A 25,200-nucleotide genomic window follows, 5' to 3' on the forward strand; every position below is an offset into this window, starting at 1 on the left:
ATCAATTTATCAAGGATCCATTACATTGTTATTGGGAACAAATCATTTGATACAAAGAGCAATTACCATGATATGATCTTGATCTGTTAGTTACGTGGATATCGAAGTAAGAGGCTGATGTAGAGTGTTTAAGATTCCTGAGGGCATTACCAATCTACATGTACATTACTTATATATTTACATGTAACATATACGTGTACTCTCTCAGTGTACATAGTTTCCTGTTGTTTCTTTGTTGACAGCAACTACAGGTGGACAAAACTGAGCCGACTGAGTTGTTACGAGTCCGCTGCTTGTGGTTATCGTTCGACAATGCGATGCCCTCTGTCACAGTGACGTTGTTTGGTCCAGGTACATATGTATAATCACATACATTAGTATTTATTCCTATGCGCAACATGTGCCGTATACCAACACACCCCTGTTTTTGTTCACCTAATATAATAGCAGAAATATGTAAAATATATTTAAGGTTTTTTTTACACCTTGACTGATTAACGTTGAGTTCGTCTGAAATCTAATATACATGTACATGTACATAGTGATTGTTGGTTCTCGAGTGGCTCTTATCGCGAGGTTATCAAATATGTGTGATCTCTATTTTAATACTAACTAGTTTAAGTATGTTTATACGTTACCCGTTTGTTGTATAATGACAAAATTATCATTTGAGTCTTACGTTTTTAGTTGCCACACAACAGGATTTCATTCAACTTCCCATTATGGTATTTCGTGGATTTTGGTATGGTGGTAAGTATTAAGTGTCCAAGGTTTTGTAATATACCAAATACCGAATGTGTCACTAAACGCACGTATACCTCAGATAATTATCCAACCACCTTAATGCCGCATGTGACAAACGAAGGTAACTCTGCACATACCTTCATACGGCATATGACAAATACAGGTAACTACCCAAATACCTTCATACCGCATATGACAAATACAGGTGACAATGACAATATTTTATTCTCATAAACATATAAAGTGTAGAGAATTATATACATACAAAATTTGTACAGGTAGCTATCCAACTACCCCCATACCGTATATGAAAAATTCAGTTAATTATTCAACTGATGTATTATTAATGTAATATCATGCAGACTGCCGTTTTGCGTAATATTTTATCCGAATCAATACTTTTAATTATTGAAATATGTATGAGTCATAGTTTCCGTATTATTGCGTGATTTTGTTGTGTTTTTATAACTGACATAACTCGGCTATGGCCAATCAAGTCGAGTATGTGAGCTGTAAACGCTGTATCGAGGTTAATTAGAAAAAAAACAGCTCTGTTTACATTGCTCAAGAAATGAAACTTATTTATTAATCAAAATTGTAAAAGTCTTTTGGATATTACATGTAGAATATCAGAAATGCTTTTGAATGTATTTTCATAGAATACCTTTTTTATATGCATATATAAGTCAAGCCTGCGAATGTGTTGGTGTTATTTAACTCAAAAGGCATTAATCAATAATTACTACTGTTGTATAATATGAAGTTTATACCGCACGTAGTATCAGCTTCAATTGAGTTTTTTTATTGGCTGACTCGGTTAACTCTGACTGGAAAGGCCGCATCACGCGGTTGCGGAAATGAAAACATACAAAAATAGTTCGTGATTTTTTTTGTGATATTTTTTACAATAGATTTCTACCAATTTATTGTTTTGAGGATAAAAATATCTTAATTACTTGTTATGATTTGTCATCAATTACAACATAAAAAATATATCAGTTTTGCATATTTATTAGCTGCATTTCACTGCATGTGATATTCTTACGCCAAAGACCAAACACATTCGGTAACAGGTCAATTCTTCCTCGGAATGTTTTTATTGTGGTCGAAACAGGTAATAAAAGCTTCCTGCATAAGGTTTATCTTTGAGTTAGTTTTCTTTCATATGTCACAAAAAAACATCCTCTAAAGTTCTTTTTCGTATCTTTTAGAAAAATAACTCGAGTGAAAGAAAGGACACATACAACAACCCGTTGCGTAGCTTGTATATATCATATTATTTCTCACCAAGCTATATTGTACACGTGTTTTATTTGTAAAGGTATATCAAGCTACATAAAATACTACATCCCATCCAGAATTTCGCACAGAGACATTTACAACATCAGTTTCGTATGCTGCACAAATTTTTACAAACATTTTAACATACAATTTTTAAGAACAAGAATAGCGAATAGCGATAAATAGAAAAAGAACAATATATGCACGGACTCTATCGATGGTTGAGTACATGTAGCTAAAGATTCATGAGCGAAAATAGTTACCTTTGTTTAATAAAGCTCTATGAGAACATGATTGTCTTCCTTTCATAATCGAATATTCAACACGCTAATCGTTTATCTAACACTTTATTCAGACATAAAAGTTAAGCAGGAAAGTATTAAACAATGTTCTCTATCCGGTCCATTTAATCACATCTTTCAGTGATCGAGTCCTAAGTACTCTTAGATAGCCTCATAATGATGTTACCGCCAACCATATCGATCGACATCGTATAGCTTTATGTATCGAAGTGACCAACGACTCGGTGTAAGTTAATAGGGAAAGTAGGAATAACGAATTTCGAATAACTAGCAACCTCAAACGGTAACAAAATACCACAAAGTGTCAAACGACCTAAATACTGTTCTAGTCAAGCAGACAAAAAACATAATATTCAGCAACTTCACACTACTTATATATATACGGGATAGTTATTCGATAAAACAAAGGTGGAATATGAACAAAATTTCTTGTTACACGATAATTCTTGACAACGCACAATAACAGGACCAGGTGTTTCGGGAGTATAAGCGTCCTTTGCTTCATTGACGACACCCGTCATGCAAATTAAGGTAAAAGTCCGGTGATGCCAAAATAAGACCACATACGATATGCTATGAGATGATATGAGCATATCAAATAAATATCCCCCAACCCAATTATCATTACAACATATCGCATGGTGTTAACTTCGCACGCATTGCATAGTACCAATTTGATGTACATTTCGAATATTTTGTAGACGCCAGCGAGACAACGGTGAGTCCAACAACAGAGGAAATTCTGACCACAAAAAGGGAAGAAATAACTACTGATCAATTGTCTACCGTCAGTGAAGTATCATCTGATCCGCCTACATCGGAATCCCCCTCTCCGTCTACAGCTGAAATGTGTACATGTGTCTGCCCAAATATACATGTAGACAACTCACCTGCAGCCATCAACCTTAAAATACAGGTGAGTCAAGTCATAACCCTAAAAGTAGAGAAAGAGTTAGGCCATGTACTTATAAGTACAGGTGAGTCACATCATCGACCTGATGATAAAAGTGATTCAAGTCATAGACCTAAAACAGGTGGAGAAAGTCATTGACATAAAAAAACAGGTGCGTCAAGTCATCGACCTGGCAATACAAGTGAGTCAAGTCATTGAGCTGGTAATGTAGCTAAGTCAAGTCATTGAGCTGGCAATGTAGCTGAGTCAAGACATCGACCTGGCAATGTAGGTGAGTCAAGTCATCGACCTGGCAATGTAGGTGAGTCAAGTCATCGACCTGGCAATACAAGTGAGTTAAGTCATTGAGCTGGCAATGTAGGTGAGTCAAGTCATCGACCTGGCAATGTAGCTGAGTCAAGACATCGACCTGGCAATGTAGGTGAGTCAAGTCATCGACCTGGCAATGTAGGTGAGTCAAGACATCGACCTGGCAATGTAGGTGAGTCAGGTCATCGACCTGGCAATGTAGCTGAGGCAATACATCGACCTGGCAATGTAGGTGAGTTAAGTCATCGACCTGGCAATGTAGGTGAGTCAAGACATCGACATAAAAATACAGGAGAGTCACGTCAAAAAAGAAAGGAAATGTCAAATGATCCAAATAAAAGAGATATGTGTTAGGGCTACCTCACTGAAATGTTATATAATGCCAATGTAGGTATGCGTTAAAGGGTCTTCGTACACAAATTCGTGTTGTCGATGTCGGAATCATTCCTTTAGAACGGAAAATGCATTTGTGTATTTTCATCATCGTTTATTGTTGATACAACGTTCAATGTTAGAGTAATATTCATAAATGATGAAATTGACCAAATCTCTAAAATAAAAATAAAATCTCTTGAAGTTCTCGTGAAATCAATCAATTTAATGATTGTGTCTATAATGCATTTGCTTACATAGTAGTCACATGGACACTTTGAATTTCAGAATTTGAAGAGGACGCTTGCAGTTAATAAGACCCAACTGTCGTCCCACATGAGAAAGTTCATCAGTGTACCGGATGGGCGTGCCTCGGCCGCTGGGATCGGGTACGTGGCCGGGGTATTCCTCGTGCTTGTGGTTACTACGATAGCTGTCCTGGATTTATCGTCCCTGCTCCACTATCTCGCCACAGTATGGAAATATATTAGAGAAAATAACTAGAACTCGGACGGACTCAATTGGTTCGTTCAATATTCCCTTTCCCTAATATCTCGCCTCTGTATGGATGTATCAGACAAATTATTGGAACACTGCCTCAGTTTGTTAAATATTCAAGGATCTCCACAGCAATGTATATTATAAATTGATATGTTTGTATATATATATATTTGGGATATCCATCCATATGGCACTCCCTGTACTTTCCTGTTCAACGTTACAATAAAATATTATTTCAACAGACCTCTTGAGAATTGTTTTCTTCGAATGATATGATAAATAACAATATCTCTCTATCTATGCTGATATCACATTGGACTTCATTAACGCGGCCACTTCAGTGTAGAATAAACTGTCAGAAAAGATTGGTGTTGAAATAAACTTACCTTGGCGAAAAATGACGCAAACTAGGGCTCGTTCTAAGCAAATAATAAAGTCTGAAATATAATAATCACATGGTCTTTTCCAGACAGACCTACTTAGAGAGGTGCCCGTGTAAAAATAAACATTGATACTAGCGGATATCCCTCTTTCATGTATAAGTTCACCTATCCGACCATACATGTTTCCGATTTGTCCACATCAGCACTTTGCGTTTCCACCAAAGAAATTGTTGCAAAAGAATTGCTCAAAAGATATTATCACCTTTCAATTCAAATTGAGTGTTACATAGTGTGGAACCCCAAACTGCATCATATATCTGTTTTTTCCTTCTGGGATCCGTCAGTGATGATAAGGGTGTAAAGTGGTGATATGAAGGAGATGAATGGAGAAATTGGAATAGGTCAAACTAAATCTAAACAATACAATAAATGCCATTTCCAGCATTGGATTTCAAAAGAACGTGAGGACATTCTGTCGACGTTGTTTTCTAATGACATTTAAAGGAAAAACGACGTTCCTTGGGGAATTACTGTCTTTCTAGCCGTTTTATACTATTAGAGAAAATAATTTTGACCACTATTTGGAAAGATCCTGAACCGAAGTGAAGATTAGCAAAATACTTGAACTGTTTGTAGATTTGTATTATACATAAAACACACAAAATATATTTCTGTTTGACTGTGGTCATCTAAAAATGACATTTTCAGATGTTTGATGTATTCATACATTTTCCTTTCGTAAACTTCCTCCTAAGACTTTAACAATTGAAAAAGGTATATACATAAGTAAACAACAATTACAGAGGCAATCAATCATTAATATTGTCCACTTCACGAGATTTTTTTCAGTGTTTTACAATGATCCAAAGACAACATTTAATGTTTCAGTTCTATGAATAATTGTGACAAAGATTTTAGTATATAAGAAATTGTATTTTCATTTTATTTTTAAGTAGGTAATAAATTAAGTTCAACAGGTATTGGTTGGACCCTAGTCGTTGACTTAAAGGTTAAACGGTAGATTGTACTAAAATGAGAATGAAATTAAACGACAATTATCTATACAAAATCATTGTTGGTCTTTTCTCACGAAATAAAAAAAAAAGTCAGCGTTACAGATAAGGTGACACCATGGCTAAAGTCCTGACTTACCACCAATACAAACCTGTCGTGCATCATACCGTATCATTAGACATGGTGATCACATATATCCTGGGAGACGTTTTATTGGTTGGTTCAGGGTTTGATGATTCTCGCAAAGATATTGGTATTTCTATACTGATATACTTACATAGAACATTGTGGAAGATGAAAAACCTGGTGATCAGAGCATATATTGAATACCATGCTAGTATAACTCATTTAAATCAAATAATAAAGCAACGCTCGATCAAATAATACACAGCAAGTAATATACATTATGCAAATGAGTCATGGTAACCCCAATCTCTAAACCATGCTATCTGTCCGCGACGCCACGCTATCTTATCACCAGTTTGTACTCTTTGATATCCTATCTCTCCGAGTACAGTTCCACACTATTGCTATGTTTCTATAACCAAGAGATTCTTGTCAGTAAGTACATAATTTCTGTTGTCACGTAGGCGACAAAGAACGGGTGGATATATTATATTAGAGGTAATTCCACGGGGATATAAATTACATTCAAAACAGCACGATTTAGGAATGATTTAAATTTTGTTATTTTAACAATATCTAACAATCGCAATATGCTAACATGAATACTTTTATGCGCTATCTGATAAATCGTGTGATGCTTTAAGATTAATTTCATTTTACAGACATGAACGTTTTCCTAGCATTCCTGTACATCTTGCCGATCGCTGTGTATGAAGGTAGATTTTTTATTATTCTTTTTTTTTCGCGTATATCATCATGGTTATCTTTCCCAACGGTACAACGTCAATACATGTTAATTTTAACAGCTTAAAGCAGCAAAAAAATATCAGTAAGGGTGTTGTATTATATGTCTATCCTGCAAAGAAGTAGTATTGAAATCAATTTAAACATCTTACAGAGACCTTTCATTGGCAATGTTTACTTTTCATAAACGTTCTGCTGTTCTAAATACATTATAAAAAGGTAGACATATTTTCCCAGTTTCCGGTGAGGGGAATACCACAGTAGCCACGTGTGGTGACGTTCTAAATAATTGCGAAACATACGGGAAAGCCGCGTGCCATCATCCGTTTGAAAGTTGGGCCCGGAAGAACTGTGCCAACTACTGCGGATTTTGTGGTAAGTCAAATATATTATATCAGTAAGCTTCGTTGAATGTGGATACCTATCATGAACTCCATGTAATTATTGCCAAAAGTTTGAAAGGTCATTCAGACTGCTCTCGAGCTTCTGTAACATATTGTCAAGTAAGTTGTACCCGCAATGACTGGAGATTAATGTTAGATTAGCCTAATCACTTTTGTAAATCTTGACCCAGGTGATGTAAGATAAAATCGCAGCGTTTAAATATCTTGCACTTATAAACTTAATGTTCATGCGCCATATTGTGACATCAACACTTTATTTTAACAAGGTGAAAACGCATGTGTGGATGAATTAACTAACTGTGAGACATATGGAACCGCCTCATGTAAATCTCCATATGTGAGTTGGGCTACCAAGAACTGTGCCAGGTATTGTGGTATATGTGGTGAGTATGGGCTGTTTTCGAAAATGTCTTAAATGAAAATATTGATGTATTTACCACTAATCAATGAATTTATTTTAATCGAAATGGTTGTTACATATAGGCATAGATGTTATCAAAAGAATTGTTCATGCCGAATTCCTGAACATTCTACACGTTTCACGAATAATCAATATTGATGTATGTTAATCATATAAACCAGTTTGATGTACGTTGACGTTGTGTCTACGCGGTTTACACTGATATACACCAATATAATCATTTTGATGACAGGAAGTATAAAGGTACCGACACACCCACCTTTAGCGCCATCCACCGCTGGTTGTCATGACGAGGAAAAGGACTGTAGTTCATATGGCAAGGACATATGCACTGGGTACCAGACCTGGGCCAGGCAACACTGCGCCGCATATTGCGGTTTCTGTGGTGAGTTTATTTTTACCCCAATTCTTACCAAATATCAGCACTGATTACCAAAGACAACTGTAACTGATTGGTGCCATATCTTTCATTCTGTAATGTGTGGTGTAGGTAGTATATAAACAGTGTTAAGAATGGAGGAAACAATCTCGTAGATCATATAGTTACTCTCCGCTTCAGGCGGCAAACCCGGGTTTTTTTCTTTGGATTTCATGTCATATCATTATTTTATTCCGACTAAACAATTGACGCAAAAATTAGAAAATGATCATACTTGTATGGAAACAATATGTGCTGTTTTAATAGTCTATAGTGGCGAGGTGAGATCATATCTCTGATGATATCTTACAGATATCCAATGTAACTTACTCTTCAGATATTGGTAAGAAAAAAAATGATAATGCTGTAAGTTGATTTATAGAATTTCTTTTTCTGCAGAGGAATTGTCAACAAAACCCACCATACCAGTGTATTTTTACACTGGCACTTTCCCACCCGGGTCTAATGGTACTTTAAACAGGTATGCAGCTTGGGACTCTATAATTGATATAGATATAAGTATTAAGTCATCGATTCATCTCTACAGTTCAATACAAAACTAGTTGTATAGCAATGTCATTGTAAATTAATAAGCAATGTGTCGGTGGCACACTTTAATAATACTTTGTGGTACGAGATTGACAGTTTTTATTTAAGAAACTGTTTTTGTTGTTTAGTGGTTGGTTTTAACTGCATTTTGTACTGCTATTGATATGTTGCCCTGAAATGGCTCAACAGCTGATTCCAATTTGACGGAAATGGCTGTCAACTAAAGGAACAATTAATACAGAATATAGTTACCTAATAACACCTCCTCTTCATTCCATTTCAGTGGAAATGTTTTGACATTTGCATCTTCAATTTTAATATTGTATTGAATTGCATCATATTTTCTATAAAAATAAAATCACAAATTGTCAACAAAAAAAAAAAATGTGTATGTGTGTCGAATCACAGCCGAGCCGGTCCAACCTCACTCACTGCCATCAATATATTCCTACGCGTCTATCGAAAGTTTACCGAAGTGTATACGTCAGTTTCGTTGGTAAGGCCAAATAAAGAAGACAGTGGAAATGTAGATATTAATGATTATCGGTAGCTAGTTCTTAAGAAAATCAACATGTTTAAAAGCTAATAATCTCCCCTTTATTGGTGTGAAATATTCGAGTCTACCTGTATTCTGCTCTTTAGCACGTTTATTTATTTATTTAGTTATGTGTTTGTAATTGTTTTTATTTTGTCTCCAAGATGTTTTTATAAAGGGAACTTTTACCAAACAAACGACACCTGGCGAGATGGATGTGAATACAACTGTACCTGTACTGATGATACGAAGGGAATGTACAGGTGTACAACCTTGTAAGTAAACAGTTTATAGACTAATATACAACGTAATACTAGTTTACATGTTTATTAACATCTAAACACTAGAACAGTATGTACATTGTAACATCAAAACAACTCTTAACATCTTCGGTAAGAGGGGCTACATCAGTAGCTGTACACATTTAATGCTTTGCGCTCGCAAAGTTATGAAGGAAAAGATAAAAAGAGGAGGGCAGATTTCACAGGATGTAATCCATTGGGTGACAGGCATCTACTCTTCCTACCCTAATCAGTCATATTTAACGCGTACATGCAAATAATCCCAAGTGTGGAATGTTCACCAATCACACTGTCGAACAAATTGTCAGACCCCTATCGGGAAATTTCCCTGGACAAAGAATTGTCCCGAGCATTGCCATTACTCATGTGGGACGTGTCACGTAAGGATGAATGTGATTACATAACATTACATAGTATATCAAAACATATATATCATGAGAGAAACATGAGGAAATCACACTGTTATTACAAAACTCGGGAATGAAATAATCCTAAATATGGATATGAGTAGATAAGTACTTGACGACGTTTAACCCTATTTTTACCTACCTACTCTCACTCTAAAATGTATGCATCAAACGTGCTAGATTCAGGGAGCTGTGACCCTATTTATTGTAGAATTCACATAACGTTATTTGTATACTTATGCTAGAATTAGTTGGACAGTCTAGTGATCAGGTTGTATTGTATCGAGAGTAAATCGTCCTAAATCTTAAGACAATAATAATACATTATATATAAATATGTATATACATGTTTGTTTTAAGAGTTATTCCAACACAAAGCAAATATAAATCGCAGATAACGATTTCGTGTTCCTGTCTGGCGTTTTTTTTTTTTTTTTTTTTTTTGTAAGGCAGATAGCGATTACAGCAGATTGCGTTAGCTCTGTGATATAATTATTTGTTTTGTAAACACGATCACGCATAAATGCATATCATTTTATAAAGGCAAAACAATGGTAATCTGTTAGATTCGAATTATATAATGAATAGAATCATAGGTTACACACTTTCTATGACGCATTACTATTGTTCACGCAATCTTTGTGTCGTATTAGTATAATTTACACACATTCCGTGACGTATTAGTATAATTTACACACGTTCAGTGACGTATTACTATTGTTCACGCACATTCTGTGTCATATACCTGTACTTTACACACTTTCTGTGACGTATTACTATGGTAACAGACCAAAGATAGACTGCCTGGTCATGTAGATTTTTTGGTTAAGCAAATAACTCCTGTATTATAATATGCATGAAAAAAATGAGCGATTGAGGGGATGGTGTCATTGGGAATAGCATATAGTGAAATAATTAGTTGTGTGGGAACTTTACACACTTATTACGGGTTATTACAGGTATACGTATGTCAATAACAGATGTTTTATTCATTGGAATATGATTCATTAATACTTAGTGAGGCAGGATAGAACATGTTTAATATTTTTCAAACAATTGAAGTATTTTTACCATTTTATTGTTCAATTGGGAAAACTTGCTAATGGTCGTCATTTCTGTTTTTAGATCTCTTGACATTAATAATTAATAGAACGATGTCTAATATTAATGTGGAAGTAATGTTTGTTGTTGCTGTTGTTGTAGTGTGCTACATCATCCCTTGACCTGAATATGTACACAAACTGTCTTCACTCTGTTCGGGTTTTGATATCATTATAATATCAAACAAATGAAATAAAGAGTTTATTTATTGCTCTGAATGGTTGTAGTTATGTTATTTTCTCAAGTCATCTGCAAATCATCTGATTTAGGAAGGTTATTATCTATATTCCAGGTGTTATACGTGGACCTTACCCAGTATCTGCCGATTGGAAACTCCGCCTGGCAAGTGTTGCGCCAAACCGGTGTGTCCTCCCAACTTCCATCTTCAGTATCCACCGGGTTACGTAGACCAGGACGTCTGAACTAACAGATATCGCAGGACTCATTGATTATATAAAACTTCCTTCATCTAGATGTCTATTTTCATGATTTATTAATAAACCCATACAATTATAAAGTGTTTATAAGACAATAAGTTCCGTACAATTCTAAACATTATAAAGCAGTATTATACAACCGAGAAAATACTTATCTCTTTTTAAGTATTGTGTTAAAGTCTTGTGTTGCTTGCGGAGGTCTATTGAAGAGTATTTCTATGTTCATGGTTTATCAATTTGATGGGTAAATACTATAGTTTAACACAAATAAGTATTCATCTCTTTTGTCAGTATTACGTCTTTGCTGGTTCCTTGGAATCTTAAAAATTGAAGACCAAAATACCCTGGGCAAGTAAATGTACATTGAACATAGACGGTATTCAAAATGAGTCATTTTTCAAGGGAATTGGCTCTGTTTGTAATACAAATTAAGAAGCTGCCGTCATGTCGTAGTCTCAGTTCTGTATGATGATTTAGTATTGTTGCAATTTTGTAAAATCTAATCTTTATATTTTTGAGTTTACACGGCAAACTCAACATTAATAACTAGATTTGATCAAGGTCAAAACACAAGATTTCTATCCAGGAAATGACTGTATACATGTTATAATTCTGACGGTCGCTTTTATACGTTTTCTGCTCGTTTAAGCGGCCATTTCAGTTTGAACTGTGTCAGTGGCCTTGAACTTCAAAGTAAATCGGTTCGTTTACAATACCATACCGTCGACCATACCGTTCGACCGACTCGTCGTTATTATGTTTAAAGAGATGTCACGTGTATAAACACGTCCGCCTGGAACGAAATTGATTTGTACATGAGATAATGATAAGTAAATCCATTTCAAACATAGATTTTATTACGAAAATAGTTTGCAGACATTTCAATATTGAATCAATGTGTAAAAGGTCTCACAGAACGTTTATCACAGGTTATTTGCAATACGAGACTGGCACAAAAAACCGATTATGTTTGATAATAGAGTGTTTGCTGGGCTACAAGTAGTGTTTAAGATTGCAATATCAACAGTAATTCTGAACCTTTCTTAGTGTTCAATAGCTTATTCAAACAAGAAAAAACGTTCTTTACTTACACATCTAGTTACGGAATGAAAGGGGGGGGGGGGGGGGGGGGGGGGGGGGAAGGGGGGAGAATCACATACAGGTTGTTGATACATAGCATTTCAAAAACTAAACATAAAAACATGCTTGTTTTTAGACATGCTAGCTGTTGTACGGATCCTACTTTTCTTTTTATTTATATTGTGAACTTCTTCTAAAAAATTTGTTTTGGTAAGTTACAAATTATCTAATATACCATTACGCTAATGAATCCCGGTGTAACGGGTTCCTTCCAATAAAATGGTATCGATCCGGACAACATCACTAGCATGTTTCCTGTCTACTGAATGAACTTGTTATGAACTAGCGGCATTAGTTACGTAAGTGTATGTCTCAGCTGATCTATCAACATATTGTCACGTACAAGGTATTGTTAACGCGTACGTGAACGTTTCTAAGGGAACCATAAAAATTTCCTATTAGTTCTTGATCTATCAAAACTTTATGCATAACTGAATATTCTGTTTAAATACTTAATGTACATATATACAAGCAGTGCTTCTAATGCGTTTTAGGATAGAACGTTATAATTTCAAATTGTTAAATCACAGGGGTACATACGTTAAACATGTATATAAACACATCACGTGAGAGTACAGTTGTGCATTAGATAAAATAACATAAAACAACAAGTGGACGGCAGTCTTGTAGATTATATACATATATAGTAGTACTATGTATTTGTTTTCATATAATTGTTATATTATTTTCCAACTGTTTGTCACCAGCCCATGGTGTAAAATGTACCAATGTGTATTATTCTAGTGTCCAAATTGTATAAACATTGCCATAGATGATTTGTGAACTTTCCACGGACGATTGTAATTTTTCAAGTAAATGAAATTGGGATTTTAAATGATTATTTAAAACCAAATCACAAAAATAAGGTTATATTACTTAGCTTTGTTTTTTTCCAAAAATATTTTTTTTTAAATGCGTAAGATTAATACATAATTGAGCCAAGAAAAACTAAGACCTTAATAAATTCTCCATGACAGTTTCACATCCCTAACTTTCCAATGGATTAATAGAACCGGGACATGTTGCTAGATGAAGATCCCGGTTGGATTTTGAGTTCCTCGTCGGACGGAAGTGTCCTCGTGAAAGGTGATATCTGATAAGGTTGACTCTTTCTTCTGTATTCCTCGTCGTTCAGTGGGTCATCGTCGGACTCCTCACTGTAATCACAAAACATCGTATTCAGTTGTAGGCCATAGATGTTTTCAAATATATGTATGTGATCAATATCGAATGGTCAATCCATATGTCACTTATCATGCGGATTCTAGCTCATAGTATGGAGTTCAATCCACAACCAATCGATTTTGGTACCAGGTGAAAGCATATGACATCCTTAGTAGTCTACACATCGCTATGATAGAGCAAGAGATTGCGAAAAAAGTCCATCATTTTACAAAAAACATGAAATAAATGTTACTTCTGAACTGGTGCCTCTATTCATGAAAACGTGACAAGCAAACTGTCGGTAAACAAAATTCTATCAGGACGGTATAACACCTTGTTGACAGAATGAAAGGTTTGTACGTTTTCTTAAATCATGTATTGCATAACGGTCAGATTAACAGAAAATATACATTTGGGCATCGTGACGTCGTAATGGTTATGACGTATCAATAAAGGTAATTTTGACTCGGCGTTCCTAAAAATAAAACCCTAACGTCAAAGCATTGACTTTAACTTAACTATGTTTTAGCAAACATTCCGTGTCTATATATAACTGCATTATGGAATTTATATAGTTTCTAAAATACTTATTATCACATAACTCTGAACACCTACGTTGAAACAGGTTTTGAGATCAAAATGACCTAATCAAGCGGAGACATTTTGTTGAATCATTCATAATTCGTGACGTCACGTCATAGTCTATATGATGTCACAATCGAATTTTGACTAGCGCAGCCAATGAAAAACGCTGTAGGATATTTTAGATAAGTGGCATACGCTAAAATAAAACATGGTCGAACTCATTGGCTAACAATAACGATTAGGTGATCAATTTTATTGTGAAAAGGGAATACCAATGAAATCACCTTTTTCACTGAATAGTAGTCAGCGTACTAAAATGAACTTTGAGCAAAAGCTACATCATTAAAAAAAAACACCGACCTCCATGCACTCTAGATGTCTTTGTATTTACAAGATCAGCGTCACGTAGTCTATTTGTTGTTGTGTTGTCACACATGAATAGTCATTCCGTACGCTTAGATGGTTTTGATATCCCATTGGAACTATTTCACGTTATCATTCAAATCACAAAATTGATGTTGGCGTCACCAAAAGCTATAGCAACACAGAGTTAATGAGCTGGTCTTCTTAACGACACATTGTTATATACATATATTGAACTGAGCGTACGATAGAAATATATCGGTGTATTATATGATATCAGAAATGTAAAGTTTGATTTACATTGGGGAAATCTTGCTTCACCAAGTACGTAGAGCGTTTGGGCTATATTATTGTTGTCAAGATGCACGCTAGCGTGGGGATTAGGGGACTCGATAAAGGGAAATCTGTATTCCCACAAGCTGACGTACTTTTTAGCACAGCAGCATCGGTCTTTGACTGGTCTGTCCGACGAGCAACAGTTCCAATCCTTACACAACCAACACAGCAGGACTGTAATGAGTATGACCGCAGCTAGGACAGCGCCCCATAGGATGAACTGTTCCTTCCTGTAGAAACAGATGTGAAGTCATTGCAACTTTATACCTAAATGCGTTCATACAAATAACGCTCAGCGATATACAACCACTGAAGGAAAAATTGACGAGATGCATAGTTTGGTTATATACAATGAATCTATAAACTTTCTTGATAACTTTTTTATTAATATCTCATACGCCAAAAATAGAACACAAGGGGTTCCTCTATCAAATACAATAAATAGTACCGATATATCGGGGAACATTCCGCTTGTTGTCAATGGTTATATATGTGACTCTGATTAGGATAATGGTTTAGCACGAAAAAGATGTAAATATTTTGATTGATTAATATTATTTCGATATAAACTTTGGTAAAATCTAAAATATAACAGATACATTAAGCTATATGATAAAACAGTATCTGATGAAATCTACTTTTAAAGCGTTAGGGGATATATTTACAGTGTTTTAGTAGACTGTGTCTGGCAGCAGGTGAACTCTAGGTTTTCCTCACAACACTCGGGTTTGCCTGGATCTTCGCAGTGATACACGTTGCCCTCCCGGTCTCCGACAAGTTCGTCTCGATAACATTTCGTGCACAGCACACCACCTTAACATATAAAAGCATTCACCATTTGAAACATGTTTGTAAAATTCTTTTCCTGTGAATACAAAACTAATTGTAATTCTATGATAAACTTACTGGAAGCTTATTAACAAAGTGATGTATTTTAAACACTCATACAGGAGAGACCTTTTTTCTATCTGTGTATGATATCCATACTGCACGTTATTTACATGGTATACTTTTACTTCACCATTTACTTCTGACATGAGTTTCTTGAGAAAGTTAAATTGAATAAAAGCTTTTAAGAATTATATACCGCCCCTTGTGAGATTTTTACACATATACATGTACATATACGATAAATCCGTTTTAAAATTCAAATTAGACATTTGACATTCGGAAATAAAGTAAGAGGGAATATGTCTATAAAAATGTTTTGGTAAGTTACAAATATATTCACAAGTTTTGGCTACTACAAAATGTCATTTTCAGTGTTTATAATAATAACAACAGAGTGTTCACTATACATCGGGTCAGTTGTGGTCAAATATTTCTTGGATTTGAAGATACAATAGTAAAATAAATGAAGCATAATGCATGCGTACCAGGAAATATCGTTTGTTTTAGCTGGTGTTCATGTCATGTCAGATTCTGAAATATGTATTTTTTTTTGTATTTGGATTGAGTAATGTTTTCCACTGTCAGGCTTTGGCTGCGAATTCCGATCGATACGCGTCTGTTATCAAAGCATCTGACCATTGATGTGGAAATTGGATTGAAATTAACTCTAAACATCCACAGAAGTATACCGTGATATTACAGGGTACACCAACGTGGTCATTTTACATTATAATTGTAAAATTGGGCATGTTTTCCGAGCAATGCCACTACCAGTAGATAATCTGGTAAAATATCGTGATCGGTACATGAAAATGGCATGCTTCAAATGCTAACCAATCAACTTTATATTCACAATATCCGCAATCAATCTAAAACGCGTAAAGAAATACATCGTAAACTGGTCCCGTAGTGATTTATGTTGAGTGGGAGACAAATGCGACAATCGATTTGAAGCACGAACTGACAATGTGTGAAACAGAATGGAACTTCGATTTTTGATAATTTTTTTGCAAATGTACTGTTTGTTTATGGAATGTAACTTTTTTTTTCATTTTTATTTCCCTTAGGATTTGTAAACATTGTTGCATCTAATAGTTGATGCTGACATGTTAAGCAAACACTCTGACATAAATCGATATAAAAACACTATTCATCCTATCATTGCTGATATACAATGTTAAGCGTGTTGAGCCAGATTCGAACACTCTATTACTAGGGTAGGTTATGAGATCACGTGTAATGAATAATGTTGAATAGGATCGATGAAAACTTTAATTGGACTGTTTTTCTGATGGACTGATTCTAAAACCGTAAGTATAGGATAAAAGAAGATATCATCGATATTTTTTACACCCAATATAGAGCTACTAGAAACTGTCGGCAATCGCTATGGACGAGTTTATCGACACAAAACTATATATACTCACACAAAACTCAATATACTAACACAAAACTAGGGCATTATGAGTTGTTTACTTACAAAGCTCTGGTGTTCAAATAGATCATAAATACCATGCAAAAACAGTTCACCGCTTATATTTACATTCCTTTTACTTTTTAAAAACGTTTTAAAAGATCATATCTAAAATTCATAAGTCCCACCTTACAGACAGTCTATAATTTTTGGTCAATAGATGGAACAGCTGGAACATGATCGCGTGCTGAATGGCAAAAAAATATTACATTGAAAAATTGCTATATACTCACACAAATTTATATACCCACATAAAACTATATATTTACATCTCTCCCTTCTTCAGCTTAGTAAACTCTGATTGCGAAGAAATTAGCTTATATACGCAGTGATAAAAGGCTCAGCGGATTAATAAGCGCGGGAATCGGTAATATCTGTGACGCTACCGGAACGTCAACTAGACGGCGCCATTTTCGAAGGACTGATCAACGCAATTTTAGTATTTTCTCTTGTTATCCGATTATCTCTGAACAAAAAGCTAACGTCAGCTGAGTATTTTGTCAAAAACTAAACTGACTATAGCGGAATTGGGTACATATTTAACTTCTCCACGAAGTAAACTAAGCGTACAGTTCCTAGAGAACATTTGACCACGTCACTACTAAAGCTGTGTCGATGCACGCTGACCTTAGTTAATCTGAGACGGAAATTGAGGATTGTGAAGATATCAATTAATTAAAAACGTAAAAGGTATTAAACAAAAATGTTGAGTTGATCTTTTAATTTTGTTAACAAAGCTAGTGTCTTTACGTAGATTCACTTGAACTATATCTTCTTAGCCACCACGGCTGCCGTAGTTACCAACGTCGCAACACACACTGAATGCTAATTTCTTCGTACTGTATTTAAACTTGTGTGATGTAAATATAAGGATTGTACCTCATTTTGACTGCGTATACGGTTGTATGCCCGTAGTTGGTAACGAACATTTCCTATGGTTAGCGCGTTAACTGTTAGCGCAAACGATAGGAAATGTTCGTTGCCAACTGCGAACATACCATCATATAAGCAGTCAAAATGAGGTACAATTCTTAAATGACATCAGATTCGTTGTTATTACTGTTCCTTTAGAATAAAATTATTTTTTGAACCCATACAGAACTTTACATACTTCATACAGAACTAAATATATACCTCATACAGAACTCTATATACCCAAAACAGAACTCTATATACCCCATACAGAGCTCTATATACCCATACGGAATATATTTATCCCATACAAAACTATATATACATCATACAGAATTATATTTATCCTGCAACTGTTACACACACACTGGCCGATAACTATTGACGGATGAACGTATGCTTTATACGTCAATACGATTCACGTGAATTCGTTCCCACAGCTGACGGGACTACTTTTAACTTAACCCTCGTAATCGTCAAAACTGAATTTGTTTGTTTTGTTTAGTTAAAAAGTGCATGATGTAAGTAAATATAGAATTCTTACAGTTACATATCGTCGTATGTGTTCTCAAATATGGATGATGTTCATTTTCAACAATCGTGGCAATATCGTCTGCTTCTCGTTGGCCGACGTCAGAAAATATCACAATAATCTATTCAAACAAGTTGACAACTACTAACCTTCAATTTGAATCAGAAAATCAATCCATGCCCAGTGTCACAAACCTACGGGCCCAAGGCCTAAAGTTTAACAACACGTGGTATCCGACAGGGGTGCCCTCTATCGTGTTTAATTTTTGTACTAGCTGCTGAATTACTAGCTCAAAAAATAAGAACAGATGTTCATATAAGTGGTATCAGTATTCGAAATAGGAATATGAAAATCTCCCAACTAGCAGATGACACTACTTTATTTATGAGGTATAGGGACATCAGAAGAGTGTTATCAATCGTTGAGCAGTTCGGAAAAGTGTCTGGTCTACAATTAAATAAATCTAAGACCGAAGGTTTGTATTTAGGCTGTAACAAAAACAAAGATAATATGTTTATGGGTATTAATTGGGTGAAGCAAGTTAAGTCGTTGGGAATGTACTTCGGCACAAACTCAAAGGTAAGTTCCAATCTTAATTGGGCAGATAAAATTACAAGCATTGATGAACTAATCAAAAACTGGAAAAAAAGAAAATTGACCATTATAGGAAAATCTGTCGTTGTTCAAGCTATAATATTACCACAGATAACCTACTTAGCAAGTGTCCAATACGTAAGTAAAGAACAAATAAAGGAGCTTGAAATATATTGTTTTATCTGGAACAATGGGCCGGAGCGTGTTAAACGTAGTGTTATGATAAGTGATAAATCGGAAGGCGGTTTATTAATACGGGATGTTGAATCCCATATTGATGTTTTAAATGTAGCCTGGATACAAAAGTTAGTATCTCCTGTAGACGCCTGTTGGAAGGTGATTCCAAATTATTATTTGGAAAAGCTTGGTGGCGCCACTGTGTATGTTTTGTATGTCCCCAGGACACATACGCAATCTTCCAAAAAACGATGTACCATATTTTTATATTAACATCCTACAATCATGGTTGAAACTTAGAGAAAATAACGCGCCGATCGTTGATTATAACTTTACAGATATTTGTCGAGAGATCATTTGGGGAAATAAACACATCAAACTTAACGGAAGGTCGCTAATTTTTAAGACCTGGATTGAGTCCGGGTTAATTTTTATCAACGATATAATTGATAATGATAGTATAAATGAAATAAAAATTTACCAACAATTAAAAGAAACGAGAGACTGGATAAGTGAGGTAAGTCAGGTAAAGAAAGCTATTCCTAAAGAATGGAAGGACAAAATCAAGGGAGATAATGCACGGGTAAATGTACAAACTGACTCTGATTTATTAGTCCTTGATAAAGGAGTGGGTGTAAAACTTGATCAGGTAAATAATAAGTTTCTTTACTTAGCATTTATAAGAAAAAAGAAATCAGAGTCATACTGCAGAGGCATGTGGGAAGATTTGTTTAAGTTAGAAAGCAGTGGTTTGATTTTTCATGAATTATTTGAATTTATCAATGATATCTTAATAGAGAATAACGAAAAAAAAATTCAAATGGAAGCTATTCCATAATATTCTTCCAAATGGAATCTTACTTAAAAGATGGAATATTATTGATAATGATGAATGTTGTATATGTAAAGTTAAGGATGATTATAAACACTATTTTATTGAATGTCAATGTGTAGACCCATTGTGGAATTTGATACATGATCTTTTACAAAAACATAATTACAATGTTCAGCTAAGAAATATGTATTACATCGTGATAGGATATAAGATTGTTGATAAGAAGTACAAAGAATTTAACATTCTTATGTCCCTGATTGGTTATACAATATATAAACACTACCACATCTCTAATAGAAGGGTAGACAGTTGTTCAATTGTGTCTTTATTCAAACATTTTCTTGAGAGAAAATTACTCCTACAACGATATAGAGATATAAAATTATTGAAAAGCATAGCAATGTATTTAAACGAGTAACATGTAAAAAACGAATAAAAAAGAATGATTAAAAGAATCAATAGAGAATGTGCAATGATGATAAACATGGCTCTGCGAGCTTATTAGCTCTTAAAATGTACTAAAACATAAAGTTATGATCTATGTGTAAAGATGGGTAAATGAAAGTATTATGTTTACATGAAAAGGGCGTATTGGTGATATATACGCTGCGTGTGTACTGATGGTGATGGTGTTTTTACTGTGAGTATTCTCTATTTTTGTGTGGGTCTGTGTATAAACCAGCACGTATATGCAAGTATGCTGCCGTTAGTATAGAGTTTCTGCTTCTGTTTTAAGGGTACGTGTGTGCAAGGGTGTGTGTGTGTGTGTTTGAAGGAGAGAGAGAGAGAGAGAGAGAGAGAGAGAAGCCAAGAAGAAGGCGGAAAAGAGGAAAATAAGAAGGCAAACCCAAAAATACAAAAGCCAAGGGGGCGAAACAAACCAAAAAAATAAAGAGGCCAGGGGCCAAGGTTTTTTTAATTTAAACCACGGGAAGAGACAAAAAACCAGAATACCAGGTTTAAAAACCTTGAAAACGGGAAACAGTGAAAACACTTTTCAATCCCAACTTAGCCCTAAAGTTTACCCCAACAACGGGGAAAAAAAAGGTCGACCAAAAATCCCGGAAAAGGGGAAAAAAAAAAAAAAAAATTTTTTAGGAAAATTTTTTGGGGTTTCCACCAAAAACCCCCGGGAAAAAACGTGCCAGGGGAAACCCCCCCCCATTAATTTCCCCCCTTGAAAACAGAAAGGAAAAAAAACGAGGGGAAACAAAAGGGGGAAAATAACCCCGGGTAAAAAGGAAAGGCGGGAAAAAAACCCGAAAGGTTGCTTTTACCCGAGGAGAGAGAGAGACAGACAGACAGAGAGAGAGAGACAGAGACAGAGAGAGACAGAGACAGAGAGAGAGAGAGAGAGACAGAGAGACAGAGAGAGTGACAGAGAGAGAGAGAGAGAGAGAGAGAGAGACAGAGAGAGAGAGACAGAGAGAGAGAGAGACAGAGAGAGAGACAGAGATTATTACTTTCGAGGATGAAATTATGAACACCACGTTTGTATGATATGTATAACGAGAAATGTAAAAGTATGGTAATGAAATATGAATGAGAAGTTGGACTATATACATATAATATTAAGATATATCTATGAGCCTATATCTGAGCATAAAAAAAAAAAAAAAAAAAAAGTTTAACAACAGCTCGAGCACGGTGAGGCAGCTTAATTCAATGTTTTATGGCGCAACACTCCACATAAATAATTTAAACATTTATACAAGCCAAATAATAATCCATTGTTGTATACTTTCATGTAGACATATCCTTGACTTTCAGATGTTGCCGGGCTCCAACACCAAACAAGTTGTCATAATAGCGTTAGGCTTACGTCACAGTGCTCGAGTTGTTGTAGGCTTTACACACAGTGACACAAGTTTGTGTCTGATGTCTGCGAATTCTAAATTCCGTTTTGTTGATCGTTGTTTTAAACATATTGTAAATTAAATGGGTCTTTGTCAGGAATAATTAATATTTATGTGATATGTCCATACATGTTAAACTAAAACTGAACTCTGATTTACATAAAAAGCGTGGAACTATTTTCCTATGGCGCATTGATAGTTTCGAGGTAGTAAATACACACACAAGAGGTATCAATGAATGGCTATTTTTCTGCGCGATGTAGCCGTTCAAGTCACTTGGGGTCACTCGTACCCAAGAAAGGTAAACAAAACGGTAATTTGCTTGTTTTCAATGGCTTGAACTCGTAGAAAAATGTTGCAGGATAAATAAAATACATAGTTAGTATCTCGCAATACAAGGTTTATTTTTGGCCCGGAACGTCTTTCCTTACCCTCGCCACAAACAAAATGAAAAACTTTCATGAAATTATATTTGTTTGCAAGTACGCGAGAAAAATAATCGGCAAGAGTGGGGTGAATGGCCAAAATCTTAAATCGGTTTAAAAGGTAATCCTTCCACGGAAACAGACCCTTGTTAATTTTTTAAAAAACCCAAAAAAAAACCATAACCCCTGGTTTTTAAAACCCCAAAAAGAAAACCTTTCCCCAAAGTAATTTTACCCCATTCCCCATTTATATACCCATACAGGGAAAAGATTCACCCCTAAAAGAAATTATAACTAAAAAGAAAAAAATTTTAACCCCAGAAGAAACCTAATACCGTATAAAACTCTTTTTTCCCCTACAGAAATCTATAAATTGAAAAAACCCCTTTCAAAAAAACCCAATACCCCATACAGAACTCTATATAACTCAAACAGAACTAACTATATCTCATAGAGAACTAACTATACCCCATACAGAACTCTTTATAACTCAAACAGAACTAACTATATACATAGAGAACTAACTATACTCCATACAGAACTAACTATACCCCATACAGAACTAACTATATCTCATAGAGAACTAACTATATCTCATAGAGAATTAACTATACCCCATACAGAACTAACTATATATCATAGAGAACTAACAATACTCCATACAGAACTAACTATACCTCATACAGAACCCACTATACCCCATACAGAACTCTTTATAACTCAAACAGAACTAACTATATATCATAGAGAACTAACTATATCCCATACAGAACTAACTATACCCCATACAGAACTAACTATATCTCATAGAGAACTAACTGTACCCCATACAGAACTAACTGTACCCCATACAGAACTAACTATACCCCATACAGAACTAACTATATCTCATACAGAACTAACTATACCCCATACAGAACTAACTATACCCCATACAGAACTAACTATACCCCATACAGAACTAACTATACCCATACAGAACTAACTATACCCCATACAGAACTAACTATATCTCATAGAGAACTAACTGTACCCCATACAGAACTAACTATACCCATACAGAGCTAACTATATCCCATACAGAACTAACTATACCCCATACCAGAACTACTAACCCTTACAGAACTTAACTATACCCCATACAGAACTAACTATACCCCATAGAGAACTAACTATACCCCATACAAAACTAACTATATCTCATAGAGAACTAACTATACCCCATACAGAACTAACTATACCCCATACAGAACTAACTATACCCCATACAGAACAAACTATACCCTATACAGAACAAACTATACCCCATACAGAACGAACTATACCCATACTGAACTAACTATACCCTATACAGAACTAACTATACCCCATACAGAACTAACTATACCCCATACTGAACTAACTATACCCTATACAGAACTAACTATACCCCATACAGAACTTACTATACCCTATACAGAACTAACTATATCTCATAGAGAACTAACTATACCCCATACAGAACTAACTATACCCCATACAGAACTAACTATATCTCATAGAGAACTAACTATACCCCATACAGAACTAACTATACCCCATACAGAAACTCTATATACCCCATACAGAACTTCATATACCCCATACAGAACTCTTTATAACTCAAACAGAAATATATTTACCCCAGACAGAACCATATATACCGTATACAGAACTCGTTATTCCCCATAGAGAACTAATTATACCCCATACAGAACTCTTTATACCCTATACAGAACTCTATAAACCTTCTACAAAGTAGGACATATCCCATTCAAACCCACCAACATTTGTTTTCTTAAAACGTTCCACCTTCTCACTTTCAGATGCGAATTGTGAAACAAATAGAGAAAGACGTGCGTAATTTTACGCCATATTGTAAAACTGGTCGTCCGATGACGCCGTCACCAATACGATTGTCCTGCATAACATGTTTCTAACACGAGAAATAATTTACATGAGACGAAGCGAACAAGGTTTTGGTAAATAGTGGTTTTATAAATCAGTTCCGGTGAAATCGCTGGTCAATCGCTGTAGGAATAAATCTATAACAATCAAGTTATTATTGTTGTGTTTCGTCACAGGAATATGATACATTGTTTAAAAAACGTTTCTAGTGTACAAAAATGTATAGCAGGACTTTTAAGTCAGGTGTTATCAAACTTACCCAGAAAACAGATGAAAATAAGGAACATGGACAGATGTTTAACACTCCGACATGTTGAAGACGACATAGTGACAAAGTTAGAATTGTCACAGCCACATAATTCCACTTATATCTCAAATCCTACACTTATCTAAAGTGCGCAAATATATGTCACAGTCTCGTGTACCTGGACCAGACCGTGTGCTATCACGCCAGGGATTCGTGTAGAGTGAGTATGGATCGGAGCCAACCCAGCATCTAGAGTCGGAAATCAGTGGAAACGCCGGGAACAATCGATCTTATTGAAAACTCTACTGACATTTATCGAGTGGGGTAGTCGACCGGACACTTACGGCTCCACCAGCCCGACAAATGATTTTAATCATACGTCATTACGTAACGAAAAATGATATTTATGGGATCTTTACTTCTTCTTTATGTAAATTATATCTAAAATAGAACATGACTGGTAGTGTGAATCATATTACA

General features: G+C 35.2%; 3 protein-coding genes across 4 annotated transcripts; 2 read left to right on the forward strand and 1 right to left on the reverse strand.

Annotated features, from left to right (window-relative positions):
- Nucleotides 1-247: 247 nt before the first annotated feature.
- On the forward strand, nt 248-6,199 carry LOC117336003. The gene is made up of 4 exons (XM_033896315.1): nt 248-351; nt 688-750; nt 3,029-3,243; nt 4,210-6,199. The coding sequence occupies exons 1-4, from the start codon at nt 318-320 to the stop codon at nt 4,423-4,425; spliced, it is 528 nt and encodes a 175-aa protein (XP_033752206.1). The 5' UTR covers nt 248-317; the 3' UTR covers nt 4,426-6,199.
- A 24-nt stretch (nt 6,200-6,223) lies between these two features.
- Nucleotides 6,224-11,343, forward strand: LOC117336002. 2 transcript variants are annotated; one of them, XM_033896312.1, is made up of 8 exons: nt 6,224-6,380; nt 6,608-6,661; nt 6,927-7,064; nt 7,360-7,476; nt 7,747-7,899; nt 8,332-8,413; nt 9,181-9,291; nt 11,119-11,343. In XM_033896312.1, exons 1-8 carry the CDS (start codon nt 6,239-6,241, stop codon nt 11,246-11,248), a joined length of 927 nt encoding a protein of 308 aa, XP_033752203.1. In that variant the 5' UTR covers nt 6,224-6,238; the 3' UTR covers nt 11,249-11,343. The 2 variants fall into 2 exon arrangements, with proteins under 2 accessions (XP_033752203.1, XP_033752205.1); XM_033896314.1 differs by having other exon boundaries at nt 6,343-6,443.
- Nucleotides 11,344-12,380: 1,037 nt separating this feature from the next.
- On the reverse strand, nt 12,381-24,946 carry LOC117336004. The gene is made up of 4 exons (XM_033896316.1): nt 24,733-24,946; nt 15,517-15,664; nt 14,944-15,081; nt 12,381-13,560 (listed from the first exon to the last, which is right to left on the reverse strand). Exons 1-4 carry the CDS (start codon nt 24,797-24,799, stop codon nt 13,407-13,409), a joined length of 507 nt encoding a protein of 168 aa, XP_033752207.1. The 5' UTR covers nt 24,800-24,946; the 3' UTR covers nt 12,381-13,406.
- Between the last annotated feature and the right edge of the window lie 254 nt (nt 24,947-25,200).

This window comes from Pecten maximus, chromosome 10, assembly GCF_902652985.1.
Source record: "Pecten maximus chromosome 10, xPecMax1.1, whole genome shotgun sequence".
NCBI classification, from domain to species: domain Eukaryota; kingdom Metazoa; phylum Mollusca; class Bivalvia; order Pectinida; family Pectinidae; genus Pecten; species Pecten maximus.

What these genes read in the sequence shown, in the direction of transcription:
- LOC117336003 (XM_033896315.1), top strand. Translation starts at nt 318, where the DNA reads ATGCCCTCTGTCACAGTGACGTTGTTTGGTCCAG. An exon ending in AGTGACGTTGTTTGGTCCAG is followed by an intron (nt 352 to 687) that starts GTACATATGTAT and finishes TTACGTTTTTAG; the next exon opens with TTGCCACACAACAGGATTTC. An exon ending in CCATCAACCTTAAAATACAG is followed by an intron (nt 3,244 to 4,209) that starts GTGAGTCAAGTC and finishes TTTGAATTTCAG; the next exon opens with AATTTGAAGAGGACGCTTGC.
- LOC117336002 (XM_033896312.1), top strand. Translation starts at nt 6,239, where the DNA reads ATGGTAACCCCAATCTCTAAACCATGCTATCTGTCCGCGACGCCACGC. An exon ending in CAGGTATTGTGGTATATGTG is followed by an intron (nt 7,477 to 7,746) that starts GTGAGTATGGGC and finishes TTTTGATGACAG; the next exon opens with GAAGTATAAAGGTACCGACA. An exon ending in ATGTACAGGTGTACAACCTT is followed by an intron (nt 9,292 to 11,118) that starts GTAAGTAAACAG and finishes TCTATATTCCAG; the next exon opens with GTGTTATACGTGGACCTTAC.
- LOC117336004 (XM_033896316.1), bottom strand. Translation starts at nt 24,799, where the DNA reads ATGTCGTCTTCAACATGTCGGAGTGTTAAACATCTGTCCATGTTCCTT. An exon ending in TATTTTCATCTGTTTTCTGG is followed by an intron (nt 15,665 to 24,732) that starts GTAAGTTTGATA and finishes TTATATGTTAAG; the next exon opens with GTGGTGTGCTGTGCACGAAA. An exon ending in ACACAGTCTACTAAAACACT is followed by an intron (nt 15,082 to 15,516) that starts GTAAATATATCC and finishes CTGTTTCTACAG; the next exon opens with GAAGGAACAGTTCATCCTAT.